This window comes from Phocoena phocoena, chromosome 16, assembly GCF_963924675.1.
Source record: "Phocoena phocoena chromosome 16, mPhoPho1.1, whole genome shotgun sequence".
Classification (NCBI taxonomy): domain Eukaryota; kingdom Metazoa; phylum Chordata; class Mammalia; order Artiodactyla; family Phocoenidae; genus Phocoena; species Phocoena phocoena.
In genome coordinates this window covers 7,155,740-7,170,884 of record NC_089234.1, presented here as the reverse complement: position 1 = coordinate 7,170,884, position 15,145 = coordinate 7,155,740, and the positions used below count along the sequence as shown (strand labels likewise).

The 15,145-nt window shown below is 55.5% G+C and overlaps 1 protein-coding gene across 2 annotated transcripts in view; it reads right to left on the bottom strand.

Moving 5' to 3' along the window:
• Window positions 1-1,399: 1,399 nt before the first annotated feature.
• The window catches only part of CTBP2 (C-terminal binding protein 2), a 163,577-nt gene continuing 149,831 nt past the window's right edge, over window positions 1,400-15,145 (bottom strand). The window contains exons 6-11 of one of the 2 annotated variants that reach the window (XM_065893803.1): window positions 10,335-10,541; window positions 6,596-6,810; window positions 5,984-6,114; window positions 5,328-5,455; window positions 4,784-4,901; window positions 1,400-2,779 (exon numbers count right to left, since the gene is read on the bottom strand). In XM_065893803.1, the coding sequence (XP_065749875.1) occupies window positions 2,599-2,779; window positions 4,784-4,901; window positions 5,328-5,455; window positions 5,984-6,114; window positions 6,596-6,810; window positions 10,335-10,541 (980 nt within the window). In that variant the 3' untranslated portion in view covers window positions 1,400-2,598. The remainder of the gene's footprint in view (window positions 2,780-4,783; window positions 4,902-5,327; window positions 5,456-5,983; window positions 6,115-6,595; window positions 6,811-10,334; window positions 10,542-15,145) is intronic. The other variant, XM_065893802.1, reaches the window with a different exon arrangement.

Below are 15,145 nucleotides of genomic sequence, written 5' to 3'. Positions count from 1 at the left end.
TGTTTGCTGCGTGGTGTGTCCCCTGAGGTGCCTCTTTATTTATTTATTTATAGATCAGTGACCCTGACCACATCTAGTTTAACAGGTACAGCATTCTTCCCTGTGGGAAAGAATTATATATATATATATATATATATGACTCCATTTCTTAGGCTCCAGACAGGGATGGGGCTTTAAATGGTTTTCACAGCAGATTGGCTGGTAAAGGCCAACATTTTGGTGAATCAATGCTACGTTAAGCTCTTGAACTATCAAACAGCCATAACTGTTGTCCCAAGATAGAGTTTGCAGTCCTTTCTCAGATTATATATGGCAGGGTGACAGATATTGTATGTCTTTTGGTTGACTCCGGACAGTAATACCTTTAACTGTATGGACTTTATGGTTCTTTTTCTAGGGAGAATACAGTGTGGTGTTTTCTGTCAAAACCCAAGTACACCATGGATTTGGACCTTTTTATGTTTTTGGTTTTTAGGCTCATCGTGTCACAGACTTAGTCTGTGTTAAGGGACTATTGCTGTGCATAGTCGGTTGGGGTCTCCTTTTTGTGCATACGTCACCCCCTCACTGATTGCCTGTTTGACAAGTGGTCGTGAAGATGATCTTGAGCTGCCACTTTGCTCCCCGGAGTGATAGGTCAGTAACCATTTGCTGTATCTCTGTCCAGGATCTCTCTATCCGTGTCAGGTGGTTTCAGTGTAATTTTTCATGGGAGAGTTGGGATGGGACCACCACCTTAAAATGAGTGAGGGAGGAGGTTGATGCTTTAAGTTGCCATGACTTCTTTTTTTAAATGGGAAAGGGTGGGGGGAGGCGGCTGAAAAGGAGTGCGGTACCTGGAATTGTTGGACGTGACTGACGTTTGCAGATACCGCTAGTAGTAAGGGGTTTAATGCTATTTGAGAAGGAAGACCCATAAAATCAACGGAAAGTTCCTAACCTATGGAAATGGCTGATGTTAATTATTTTGCAACATTTCTTTGTAAATATCATTAAAAAAAATTTTTTTTGAGATTCACCTCCCTTCCTGCATTAATGCTTGAGCCAGATAATTTTGCTTTTGGGTAAATTAAAAATCAAAATTCTAAAACTTGACCAATTTTGTTTCTTGAACTGACTTAGTTCTAACCCACTATTTCATCTTAAGGATGGCATGATTTGATGAGGATGGACTTATGTGAAGTTTTGATTTTTTCGATTAAACTGTCACATGAAGTAATTATCAGCATTCTTGCGTCTGGTTATGGAATAGGTAGATGACAGAAAAGTACTGTAAATCTTTGACCCTCGGAATAACAAGAGTTGGGAAACTGGCTAATTGAAAATGCAGTTGCCTTTAAACATCTCAAGGAGAGAACTTTTACACTGGTGAGTTGTACTTGAATTTCAGAGCTTAACAGAAATTTTTATTACTTTTTATTGAAAACTGCACTGAACGCTAAATGTCCACCTTTACAATAAACAAATACAGTAACGGTAACTCACACTAAAACAAAACATATTTCTGATAGCCATTATTTTTCTGTTTGGGACAGTTTTAAAGGTTTTTTGTCACAAAAACAGGAATGTACCTATACAAAGGCTCAAAAGAGGCCATCTTTTAAACAAAAAGGCGATGATTCACAAAAGACTATGAATATAACATGTAACTAGTTGATACAAATCTAATAGGATTTGTTAAAATCAGTCACATCTAATAACACACCTGAAGTGTTCTTGTATAAAATATCACGTGAAGAAAAGAAGACTTTATCAATGTCTAAAAAAGTGGGTTTGTTCATAGACAATCTGACAAGTTACCATAAAAAGTGTTTCCTGAGACATAAGGAAATGCAACATTATTCTTCTTGAACCCTTTCAGTTCAAGACTTTCCACTCAATAAAATAGCTGAGGATCTGAAACTGAGAAAATATATTTGAGTACAAACAGCTTGTGAAACTTAATACTTTTTTTTTTTTTTTTTTGCATCATCAGAGGGTTTTTACTGAACTCACAACCAACTTGCCCGCTCAGTATGCAGTTCAGATGGGAGAGACTTCTCTGTACAGGAGCCTGTACTGTCTTCAATCCTATGCTCGCGGTTGTCTAACACAGGCAAACAGTTTTCTCCCCATTTTGTAGTAATTTAATCTTCCTATTAGCAAAAGAGGTAACCAGCCCCCGTGGACCGAAGGGACTAGAGTCATAGGATGGGGATTTCCTCTTAATATTTTTTATTTTGATGTTTGGAACTCCTGATGCAACATTCTAGAGCAAGGTGTTCAGGACCTGCTGTGTCCAAGGGACTGATAAAGGAAAAAGATCTATTTATTCTTTGATTTGATGCACAGATGAAAAACTTAACACACAATAACAGAAGTTGGTCGTTAATAAATCACGTCCTAGTCTTTTTCAGCGCTTCCACAAGCAGACGACATCTTCAGTTTTCCCACGTCTCGGCTTCGAGCTCCTTTGTAGTTTTAACACTGCAACGCCAATGATGCGTATGTCCAGAATCAGTTAAAAAGACTGTCAGATTCCTTTTCTCTTAGTTCATCTATTTTTCACTGTCTCTTGGTCCCAGGTGTATCTGAATGGTTACCTTCCGTCACTCTCTGCTATTGCTCGTTGGGGTGCTCTCGACTGTCCCCGTGTTTTGTGGGCTGGTTGGGAGAGGGAGCTTGGGAAGGGTGTGCCACCGTGGGGAGGTTGTGGGTTACCGGGATGCCTCCGGGGATGATCCCTTCCATGGCTGCAGGAAGTCCTCCCGGAGCCACGCCCACGATGCCTGGCGGGTATCTAGGGAGGGCGGGCACAAGAGAAAGGGCCGGTTAAGTTCAGGCCCCAGAAGCTGCCAAGCTCTTGCTCTGCCTGTTTTATGGAATGAGTTGTCATACTTCCTACCTCCAAAGCAAGGAGAAATCTACATGGAAAAGTTAAACATGGACATCTAATTCATAAACAACAAAGCCTATTTAGTCCAATGAAGCACTAATTTTGTAGCTAATTAACTGTGCGTGGGGAACCGTGTCACATTTGGAAAACGTCTGGACAAAATAAATTCCAAGTTTTCCGGCTGCGTTAGAAAGTATTCATCAGTTTTAAGGATTTCATCAGCTTTAAGGATTTCCTAACAGAGGGCATGAAGTACGCTTGCGAAGTGTGACTTCCTAGGCTGGTTAGTTACCGGCTCCCGTAACCTGAGATGTGGGTGGGGAGAGGGCAGCAGCAGGGGAGATGGTGAGCTGGTGATGGGCAGGATGCCTGCCCTCTGAGGGTACCGGGAGGGCACCTGAACGTGGCCTCATCTTACCCTGCAGGCACAGGAATGGCTGCGTGTGCGCGCACGCCCGAGCACACGGACCTTATGCACAGGTGTGACTCGTGTATTTAAACACTGAGGACAAAACGTACTTATGAAGCAGGGACTTTAGAATCAGTCTTCCTCTCCAAGTTATTGAACCCTTCACGCTTGCGGTAAAGGGGACGGGGTCTCGGCCTGTTACAGTGACGCTGGTCAGGGACTGTCCAGGAGGACTCTGATGAACAGGACCCTGTGAGCTGCAACCCTCCAGCACAAGCAGTTTTCCAAGGGGCCAAGGAGCCTTGCTCTTGGGACAGAGCCGAGAATTGGAATTCCAGTTTTAAAGGGGGTGCGGGGTACGGGTGGGTTGTGCATTCCCCAGGGGATCTGAATCGCTGTTCATTCCGGAATAATTAGGAATAATTAGGACGTGGCCCTTAAAGGGTAGGCCACCAACACGGACAAACAGGGGAATCCAATCTGGTGCTGGGCTGGGCTCAAGTGATGCTTGAAAATGCTTACGAGGGTAAAACACAAGTAGGACTTTAACAGAACGTGCTGCATGTAAATAAAGCCATGTGACTTAGGAAGAAACCGCTTAGCTTCCTTGCCCAGAGGAGGAGCTTTCATGTATGGGTCCTTTTACACAGACTATATTTAATCACCCCCCTAGAGCAGTGGTTCAAAACCAGGAATCCCGGGCAGTGTCTGGGGGGCGTTTTTAGTTGTCACCGTTGGGAGTGGGAGGTGCTGTCGGCATCTAGCGGGTGGGGGCCAGGGCTGCCACTATACATCCTATAATGCACGGGACATCTGGCCCAGTACTGCCAAGGTGGGGCAGTCCTGGGTCAGAGTAAGCAGAACAAAAGGTCCCTTCTGGCATTCCACGCCGCAGCTTCTCTCCTTTATGGGGGAGGAGCTATTTCCCTGCAACCGGCCATGCTGGGGGAAGAGAACCATGGAAAACTACCACAGACAAAACCCCTGGTCCCTTCCAAGGGTCCTGGCTTGTGTCCCCAGTGCAGGCTCTCTTGCCTCAGTCCCACCCAAACTCTGTCACTGTCACGTGCCCCTGGGGTCAAACTTCCTGCTTCACAGAGAAACAAAGACACCCCCCCGCCCCCGCCCGTCAAATGGACTGGGCTTTGGCCAGAATGCTCTCCTTGGACCGAAAGTTCAAGCTAGAAAACAAAATCAGGCCCTCTTCCTTGATGACCTTTTCTGTACCTTTTCACCTAGAAACCCTCTGGTTTTCAAGTGGCTTCAGAATGAACAGTGATTGAGACCCGCTGGGGAATGCACAACCCACCCGCACCCCGCACCCCCTTTAAAATAGGAATTCCAATTCTCGGCTCTGTCCCCAAACTATGTTCCATGGAAGAACTGAGAGGAGGGGACAGTGTGTCATTTCTACTAGCGCTCAGGTTGGCTTAAGGTCCCCAAGTCCCCTGTCTCCGCCCTCCCCCAGGGAGCAGGGCTCGGCCCATTCCTCTCCTCACCTGTATGTGGCACCATTGAGCTCTGGATGAATTGCCTGCTGATCTATTACTGACCAGGGAGCTGTTGTGACAAAGAATTCCTTGTTCACACAGTTTCTTAAGCTCTCTGGGATGCGACCTGGAATAAGATGATTAAAAGTAATCATAGGTATTTTTCAAGGTCACAATGACTTAAATGTTATACTTCTCTGTTATGCGGGGACAAGCTACAATGCAAGTCTCTTACTCTTTGATAGGAAGGGCTGGCCCTTGTATTTCCACAACATATGACTTGTTCCAGGGCCTGAACCACACTGGGCTTCAGCCAAACAGAAGGGAGCTGCCCACGGCTCCCCCTGGGGCTCCCTCCCCTTCCAGGTCTGCGAGACTTGCACTGGCTAATACAAAAGGGAATTGGTTTCCGCTGAAAGAAACGGGGCCCAACTCATTGCGAATTTCTTCAACTTGACGCCTAGAGACCACCTCTGCCAGCAGCAAAGCCCCACGCCCCCTTCCGCGTGTCCGTCACTGGGATCGGAGGCGGCCAGCGTGGTGGAGGGCTCACCTGTGATGGCCCGGCGGATCTCGGTGGCGGCCGCCTCCCTCATCTCCAGTGAGGCTTGCTCACTGTACCAGGCCGTGTGGGGTGTACAAATGAGATTCGGTGCGTCTTTCAGGGGACCCTGAGCAAAGCTAGATGAGTATACAAAAAACAGTAGATGAGGAAAACAACGCACGTCACTCTCACTCCCTGCCCTGTTCGTCAAAAGGGAGCCCTTGGCCGTGTGGAATGCTAGCCACACAGATAAAATGGGGGGTGGGGTGGGTGGGGGGATTCTGCAGTCTGTTTCCTAAGGGTTGGGACTGTAAGACCATACTCATAAAACTGTAATTAGCGTCAGGCATCACGAGGGACTCGGAAAGAAGGGACAATTCTAGGGAGGGCCGACTAGCCTGCCTCCAACCAGAGCAATCCAGAGTACGGGGAAAGCCTGCTCTTCACCGCCATTTGTCTTCCTGCCTCTCCCCTTTCTGATCATCTTTGGGGGAACTTCTGGCCCTTTTATACTTGGTGAGAATACAGCACAGACCTTAGAAGAGCAGAGGCTGTAAACCTGGTTGGTCTCCAGGTGCCCACCCAGGACCCGTCTGGTAAGCTGCCCCGAGTTCACAGTGGGGCTCCTGCAAGTTCCTGTGCGAGCCCTGAGCTACCAAACCTGCCTGAAAGGCTCCGATTCGTGCACGTCGAGGGCGGCCCCTCGTATCCTGCCTTCCTTGAGGGCTTGGGCTAAGGCTTTCTCATCCACCAGTCCGCCGCGGGCCGCGTTCACTAGGAATGCTCCTTGCCTCATCTGCGAGTGGGGGGGAGGGAAAAGCTGGTCAACGGGTGCCGCCGCTGCCGCCTTGGGAGGAGCCTGCACCCAGGTTTGAAGAAGGGAGCCGCGGCAGTGGACGGTAGTGGGTCTGGGTGTTTGATGTGCGCGCAGCGGCTGCGGGGGAAGGGAGCGCGGAGCCTCGGTGACAGCGAGGGGCCGGGGGGGCCGCTCCCGCTGACCCCGATGGAGGGCTGCGAGCTGGGGCGGCGGGAGCCGTGACCTGTCAACTGGCTGTCTTGGAGGCCAGGCCTGGTCAGAGCTGGGTCCTGGGCCGGGTCCTGCCCCTCCCCGCTCACCACGCACGGCCCATCTCATGGAGGGGGCCCCGCCCAGCTCCTTGCCGATGCCTCGGGGGACTTCCTTCTCCGCTCACTGGTGTGTCCACTGGACCGTTTCCCATTCCCCCTTTGGTTTTGACAGCCGTTTCCAGGGTCTGAGACCATTTCTTTCGATTTACCTGCTTTATGGTAAAGTCATTGATGAGGTGGTGGTTATGTTCGTTGAGGTTACAGTGCAAGGAGACGCAGTCGCTCTGATACAGTAAGTCCTGCAGGGTGTAGACCCTCTGCACGCCCAGGGACCGCTCTATCCCATCCTGCAAGTAGGGGTCATAAAATATGACGCTGAATCCAAAGGCCTTGGCTCGAACAGCAACCGCCTGCCCCGTGCGACCTGTGCAGAAAGAGAGCGTCCAGGTGAGCGAGGCCCCCGCGCCTCCTGCCGACGCTCGTCCCGAGGCCGGGACCTTGCATGGTGCCCAGCCACAGCTCTGCTGCCTCCAGCACTTCTGGCAGTTGGACCCAATCTGTGGTGGTGCTGGGAGAACCGAACGCCCAGGGCTTGGTGCCACCTGAGGCCAGCCCTTCTCCCCAGGTCACTGGGGCCGGGGCCGGGCCAACGCTTCTGGGTGAGCAGGGCAGCGCTTATCACCTGTACTTGCTACCAGAGTAGTTGTTTTTTTTTTCAGGTTCCTATTAGGCACATTTTCAAACACAGACATAACTAGAGAGAACAATCTAGTGAACTCCACGTGCCAGCTCCCAACCATCACCGATCTCATCTCCTTCGTATTTCTCTTTCCCCTACTTGTTTGCTGATACAGTGGGCTTCTTAACCTGAGCTTCATCTCTTTATTGCTCTCAGTGTCGAACAGGGACTGTTCTCTTGTGTCACTGCCACCAGGTTTGCTCATGAACAGTGATCGAAACTGACCACTGCAGTCTGGTCTGAGCACCGATGGATGTGGGGAAGTGCTCTGGTTGAGAGGTGGGGCTCTGAGCACACGTGGAGCGTGGGTCAGGCCTCCAGCAAGTTAGCGACGTCGCCTAACAGGACGCGAAGGCTTCCCCGACTCCTGAGTGGCCGTCATTTGCGCAAACCCGCTGACCCCCATGGACGGCGCCTCTTGCTTCCCAGAGCAGTTTTCAGCTTGAACACAAAATGGTGTGAATGATACCCGGAGGGGCTGATTTGGGGAGAGCGCAGAATAAATCTGGCTCGAAAACCATTACTCAAATGTGCAGGAGGAAGAAGGGAAGAAGGGAAGCCCGCGGGAGGGCGGTGGGGTGGCGGACCGCCACCGCCTCCTGCTGAAACTGCAATCCAAATGGGCGGCACTTCCACCACCGCCACGGTCTGGAGGCAAAGCTCTGATAAGCCGTTCTGATCAGGAGGGACAGCTGCGGGGTCGCCCGCGGCCACACCCCTTGTGCCATCCCTCTTCAGTGTCACCACTTGGACACGGTGAGCCAGGAAGTACAGCCACACTGCAGAGGAGCCAGCACGACGGCAGGGGCGCAAAGGGCAGCAGTGACCCGAAGACCCCCCTCTGACGTACCCGAGGTTCGGAACCAAGCGCCCCCACCACGCGGCAGCTGGGGCTCACGGCCAACGCCAGCACACCCGCCACCCCCCGCTTTGCCGGCCTTTAGCTGCCCTCCTTCTCCCCTGCGTCCTAACACACTTTCACAGGAGATGGGGTCCCGGCAGCAGTGCCCGGGGCGGAGTCACGGCCAGTCACCAGAGCCTTCCCCACGGCTCTGCTTTTCATAAATTCACGAACCCTCATCTTTCCACTGGCTCTACTTCAGCCATGGGGTTTTCCTGACTAAATTTTGCAAGACCTGATGATAAATTCTCTTACTGACTTGATCAAAACCCAGCCTCAGAGAGGAGAACCTAATTGCCTTGGCCTTAAAAAGACAAAATAGGGCTTCCCTGGTGGCGCAGTGGTTGAGAGTCCGCCTGCCGATGCAGGGGACACGGGTTCGTGCCCCGGTCCGGGAGGATCCCACATGCCGGGGAGTGGCTGGGCCCTTGAGTCATGGCTGCTGAGCCTGTGCGTCTGGAGCCTGTGCTCTGCAACGGGAGAGGCCCACGTACCGCAAAATAAACCAAAAAACAAAAACATAAAAATACTGTCATGCTTTCCCTTCAGATTTTTCATGCTTATTCCCAACTCGGAGGCTGGCCTTGAGCAGTACCCACCACCAGCCCGGGCTGGGGTCAAGCTCGCGACAGTGCTCCGTCCAGGCCCCTGCGCGGCGGCATGAACTGGGTTTGGAGGAACTTGCTCCACACTCCAGGCTCTGCTGCTGCTTCTCGGCCGACTCTTAGGCAAGCGGAGGCTTTCAGCCCCAAACAGTCAGGGCGGCAGCAGAGGCGTGAGGCCGCGTATGACCATGCCGCCTCCTGCCTCAGCTCTGCCTACAGTTCTGGGAGGCTCCAGAGAGACCAGGAAAGGTAGCAAGGAAAAACCTAGTGTGCAGGGGGGCTCCGGGACTGTGGCAGTGCTTGGCTTACAGTCTTGAGTAAACAGGGCTGGAATTCACGGGACCGGCCTTCAAAAGATGGATGGCAAAGGGTACAGCCGAAGAAACGTCCCCCATAAGAACTTGCTGTGATGGCTGCGGTCAGACGCCCTGGAAACAAGTGTTCTACCACGTGGCTGGGCCACTCGCAAGGTGAGGCTCTGCACCCTGGCCGGAGCCCACCTGAGGCCTGTGCATCGGCTTAAGAATGCACGTTGTTCTAAGAACCATCTCCAAGACCCACTTCCTAGAGCGGTGGGAAGCCCCGCGGGCACCAGCAGAGGGCGCTGCGGCCCACAGAGCACCAGCATTTGAGTCATATTGTCTCTTCCACTCCAGAAAAATGAAGACAGACTCTTTGGCGAAGAAAGGATTAGCTCCCTGAGTGTGATCATCCCTGAAACCTGGGCTCTTAGCACCCAGACCCGGGTGCTGGAAAGATGTGCGCTCCTGGAAGAAGCCCAGCTCCTTCTACTTGTTCCAGCCGGTACCCGGGCCTCCTGGACAGGAACTTGCAGCACAAGGAGGCACTGTGGCCGTCCCAGAGGTCCTGCCCTCAGTTATTCGGAAACACAGAGCTCCAAGCTGACGGCTGACCTGCAGCTTGGGGGGCCTTCCGGAAGCCAAGCCCTGCAGTCACAACGCACCCGTGTGCTTCCAGGCAGCAACCGTGTAACACTCGTTCCCAACTGACAGATCGGAAACTGACGCACAAAGGTCGAGCTCTGTCCTCAAGGTCGCAGAGCCGGTGAGCGGTGGGACTGAGGCTCAGCCACGAGCAAGCCCACCCGGCCGGCTCCCGTTTGCCGAGTTGGCGCTCGACTCGGGGCCCAGTGCTGCCAACAGCCGTGGCAGCCAGGCTGCTTTCCACCGCGGCGCACCTCCTCCTGAGGAACCTGCCCCAGGCGCTCCCAGGGCCGCCCGCTGTGTCACCGCGGAGGGAGGCCTTACCATGCCCCCTCTCTTGGGGGAGCTTTCCAAGCTGCTGACCTGACCCCGCCACCTTCTGGCGCAAAAATCCTTCAGCGACTCCACTGCCACCCCCGCCTGGCGCCTGCAGGTGGGCCTTGCCCACTGCCTGGGTCTCCACTCAGCCACCAGCCCCTCACCCTCTACCTGGGGCAGTTAGGGAGTACGGCGCCTTCCTGGGGGCGCCCTCCCGCCGACGTCAGACCCATTCTTCCAGAAGCAGCCCAGATCTGACCTCTGGGCGAGTTCCCTGGTCAGTCTTGACCTCTGACCTCCCACCCCAGGCAGCTCGGCGAAGGGCCAGGGCCTTCCTCCGGCCCAAGCGAGCTCCTCCCACAGGCATAGCTGCAGCGCACCCCGACTTCCAGGGCCAGGCCCGCCTCCCCCAGGTGGTCCCTGCGGAGCAGGCGCACATACCGAAGCCAATGAGGCCCAGCGTCTCCCCGCGGATGCGGGCGGCCCCCGAGGCCACCTCCCGGATCTGCTCCACGCTCTGCACCCGCGTGCCTTCCCGCAGCGCCTGGTATAGCCACGTGTTCCGCCGGTACAGGTTCAGAATGTGGCAGATGGTGGAGTCAGCCGTCTCTTCCACTGCCGCGGACGGGATGTTGCATACGGCGATCCCTGGAAACGACAAGAGCCAGGCGCTGGGATGAGAACCCCAAGTTCTGTGGGGAAGCGCCAGGGCTCCCAGTCCACCCAGCTGAGGGGCAGGGGTGGCAAAGGTGGCCCATTCAGCCACGGACTATGTGTGTGGCCCCAGGCAGGTGTGGGTCTCTGAGGCCTGCTTGTCACCTAGAGTACACAGACCGTCTGGCTCTGAGGCCCAGGGACCTCCAGCCCCGTAGCCGTCCCAGGAGGACTTCTGTCCGGGGCTTGGCTCACCCCCCAGCCCCCTGCTGACCCCATGTCCGGCCCACCCAGTGCTTCCAGGCCCCATGTCCGTGGGAAGCGAGTGGTGGTCCAGCTCCATCCACCATCCCCGTCCAGCGCCAGGAAGCTAGCGTGTAGGGCCCCCTCCTGATGGTCTCTGGGATCCAGGAGACCAGAGGCTCTTTGCAATGCAACCTCCTGGATCCTCCCCGCAGGCCGGGGCTGGGGTAATGGAGAGCGGCCTTTTGTTTTATGGTATTTTAAGAGTCTAATGCAATGAACATGTTATTACTTCTTTTTTTTTTTTTAAAGGCAAGACAGAAGAATTAGCAAGTTAACACCTTCCAGGCCCGTGGGCTGGGACAGGATGGAGCTGATGTCTGAATCCAGCCCCACATTTGTTCAGTGGACCCTAGTCACCCTCCCGCTCTGACAGAAAAACAACAGAGCAGACAGGTGCCCGTGCTGCTTTCTGAAAGAGCTTTCAGGGCTGAGAGCAGCTGGTGAAGATGATCCCTCAGACCCTGTGTGAGGAATAGAGATGAAGGGCTAGCGTTTCCCAGCACCAGGAGGCCGGCAGCTGACGACTGCAGGGAGAACTGCCCCAAGTCTCAGGCAGGAAGGGCCCTGGCACTGACCTTCCTCAGTGGGAGGGTGTTTTGGGGAAGAATGTTTGCCAGATGTGGGAGGGGCAGGCACACAGAGGGCCGGCGGGCCTAGATCCAGCCCCGTTCCCCTGGCGAGGCCCGGGGTCTGCCAGTCCAGCCGCTTTCCAAGGAGGGATGTAGGTGTCCAGGGAGCATATGCTGGGCCAGCTCAAAACGTCCCTTTTGGGACCCCCGGAGTCACAGCCAGGGATGCAGGGCCAGGCCACCTGTAAGGCGCCCGCATTCCTCTATCTTCTCGGGTCAGGAGCCTGGGCAGAGAGCACCTGCAGCTCCACCGGACAGAAAACAGGACCAAATGCGTGGAGCACCCCTTCCTAGCAGCTGTGTCGCCACCCCACGAGGGCTGCCCTGGGGTCCAGGGTCTCAGTGACCCCTTCAGGAGGACACACAGCCCCCAGGGTGAAAGCATCCATGTGCTGCCCCGCCTGCCAGGGGATGAGGTTTTGAGATCCAGGCTGACAAACCTTCCACGAGCTGCAAGTCAGTCGTCTTGCAGCACCCACTTCATTTGAAATGACCAAGCACAGGATCTGGGGCTAGACCAGAAGTCAGGATTACTGCAGCCTGGAGAGATGGAGGCAGATGCCAGTGGTACAAGAAAATCTTCTGGCAGCTGGGACAATTTCCATTCCTCGTGGGGCTTGATCTGTTCTGCCTGAAGCCCCGGGGGAAGGTCCAGCAGCAGCCCAGTGTGGACCTTCTGCTGCAGACGCAGCCACTGCCCAGGCCTAGGGGCCCCCCTGCGCCCTGGGAGGTGGGACGAGATGTGATGAGGCTGGAGGAGAGAATCTGTGCGTCCACGAGAGAGAAAGCACCGCACCAGCCCGCCCAGGGGACGAGGGACTGCAGTGGGGCCACGTCTCCGCCTTCACACTAGAACTTTGAAATTTAGCTCCTTGGCTCTTGTGCCTGTGTGGAGAGCCCAAGACCAAGGCCTGGGAAAGCGGATACATGGGCTTGGGGTGTCCCAAGGCCTGGGAAAGCGGATACATGGGCTTGGGGTGTCCCAAGGCCTGGGAAAGCGGATACATGGGCTTGGGGTGCCCCAAGGCCTGGGAAAGAGGATACATGGCTTGGGGTGCCCCAAGGCCCGGGAAAGCGGATACATGGGCTTGGGGTGCCCCAAGGCCTGGGAAAGAGGATACATGGCTTGGGGTGCCCCAAGGCCTGGGAAAGCAGATACATGGGCTTGGGGTGTCCCAAGGCCTGGGAAAGCGGATACATGGGCTTGGGGTGCCCCAAGGCCTGGGAAAGAGGATACATGGCTTGGGGTGCCCCAAGGCCTGGGAAAGAGGATACATGGGCTTGGGGTGCCCCAAGGCCTGGGAAAGAGGATACATGGGCTTGGGGTGCCCCAAGGCCTGGGAAAGAGGATACATGGGCGTGGGGTGCCCCAAGGCCTGGGAAAGAGGATACATGGGCGTGGGGTGCCCCAAGGCCTGGGAAAGAGGATACATGGGCGTGGGGTGCCCCAAGGCCTGGGAGGAGGTGAAGCATCCCCTGAGACCTCCTGCCCTGATGGCTGAAACTCTATAGCCCTGACCACCCTCTTGAGGGGAAACTCCTAATCTGTTCTTCATACCTTAAGGGTGATTCTCCAAATGCCATGAGGACAAGCTGCTGGCACCCACAGAGCAAGGCTGCAGCCCCCATGGACCCGAAGTCCGAGCCCAAGAGCCGAGCTGCTTTGCCCCTCAGCTGACGCTTCTGCTCTTTGCTCTAACGCCTTCTGAACCGGACCAGGCTGGATGCCAGACTAACGAGCTTGGCCAGAAAGGCTCACGGAGTGACAGTGCACGGCGCTCAGTCTGGGCCCTGGCTCCCTCCAGCGACCTTCCAACCTCCCACTGCTTCCTCCTGGATCTTGGGGTGACACTACAGATGGGGAGGACCCCTCTACTTGCCCAGGTGCTGTCCTCGCCTGTGGCGGGCGGCCCACAGCCCCTCCCTGCTCTGAACAGGAAGCACCTCGCCCATCGTGTCAGGGCCGGAGGTGAGGTGCCCTGGGCCCCGAAGCCTTCAGGACGGGGCTCCAGGGAACACTGGAGGGGAGCTGCCCTCCCGGGAACACACGCTGTGGGCCCGGACGTCATCAGGAGGGGCAGAGACCTGAGCCACCTGCTTTTCTGTCCTCATTACAGGTCAGCTGACCGAATGAGCTGTGAAGTGCATTTGGAGACAAAGGACGGCTGGACAGGGGCCCACTTTCCTTCTGCAGAGTCCACATTTGAAAACTGCCTTCAAAACGGCCCAGCAGATGTCCCCGACGCAGCTCCCTTATCAGATTGGACCAGGATCAACGAAAAGGCCACCGCGGACATGCCGTTTACATCTTTCAACATCGCAGGCCCCCGGCGGGCCTCTGTGGGGGGACTCTGGGGACACGGCCGCCCCACCCGGGTCCCGAGTCTGCCCGCGAGGCAGCTTCTACAACTGCGGAGAAGGGCCGTTCCCTCGCGGGCACCTCCGATCCCATCTCCCCCCCCCGGCCCGTTCCCCCTTCCCTGCCCCGCCGAGAGAGGTGCCCGGGTCCTGGCAAGGAAGCCCAAAGTCGCACACGTTGCAGTGGCGGTGTCACGAGGGGCAGATGCTGCAGAGACGGGAGGAGGCGGCGGGAAAGGGTCGCGGCCACCCGGGGTGCTGAGCCACATTCTCTGTCGCCGATTTCAGCTCTATCAAGAGCGCGAAAACATTTGTTTTCAAACAAAAACATTCGTCTCAGTGCCAGGGAAAACTGGAGAATTTTACTTTACAGTAGACACGCTTCTGAAGACTCGCATCCTCCCAAGGTTCTCCGTGGCGACAAAGAGGGGCTCAGAGTGGTGCTGAGGCTGGAAGCAAAGGCTTGGGGTGCACGTGGGAAGCCACCGCTGTCATAACCCCTCCTCCTCTTGTACAGGATCAAGCGACCCCCCCGCCCAAGGAAGGGGGTGAGACGATGGAGACCAGCCAGGGGTGACCCAGAAAAACCAGGATCAATCTTCTGAACCACCACTGCACAGCACCCCACTCGGGACAGGGGGGGGTTAGAACAGCACCTGCAGGGCAATGACCACCTCCTGCCTTATCCGTGGGCTTCACCTGGGAGGCGAGCCCAACCTGCTGTAGCCACAACTCCCAGGCCACCCGCCGCTCTACAGAGCAGCCCGGCACCATCACGAAGAATCAGACCAGACCCAGCGCCACTCAGAACAGGCCCCCCGAGGCCTGCCCCCCACCCCGCCCGCCGCCACGCGCACCCACAAGACTTACCCCGTGGTTCAGGAACTGGGTGCAGCCCCGATGCAAGCAGGGGAACTAACTGCTAAAGCAAATCCGCAGCCCTCACTCAGGCCCCCAGGCTGGGACCTCAAGGGGTGGGGGGAAGGCTGCAGCCCACTGGGGTGCCCTGAGCTGAAGCAGCAGCGGGCGGGTGGGTGTCTGTGGGCTGCGGCCGGAACCGTCACACCACATGCTTGTGGGTGTTCACACCCAGGTATGGTGCTGAGGCGACCAGGCAGGGCACTGCATACACTGGGCCTTTGGAGCACTGGCTCCGTGGGGCAGAGAGGCTGGCTTGGGGCGGGAGCAGGCAGGGGCATAAAGGCCTGGGTTCCTGACCATTTTGAGGTACACCTTCTCAGCCTCATGGCTGCCGGGCACCAGGCAGATCACAGCCCCACACACTGGCTGCAGGGCCGGCATGTT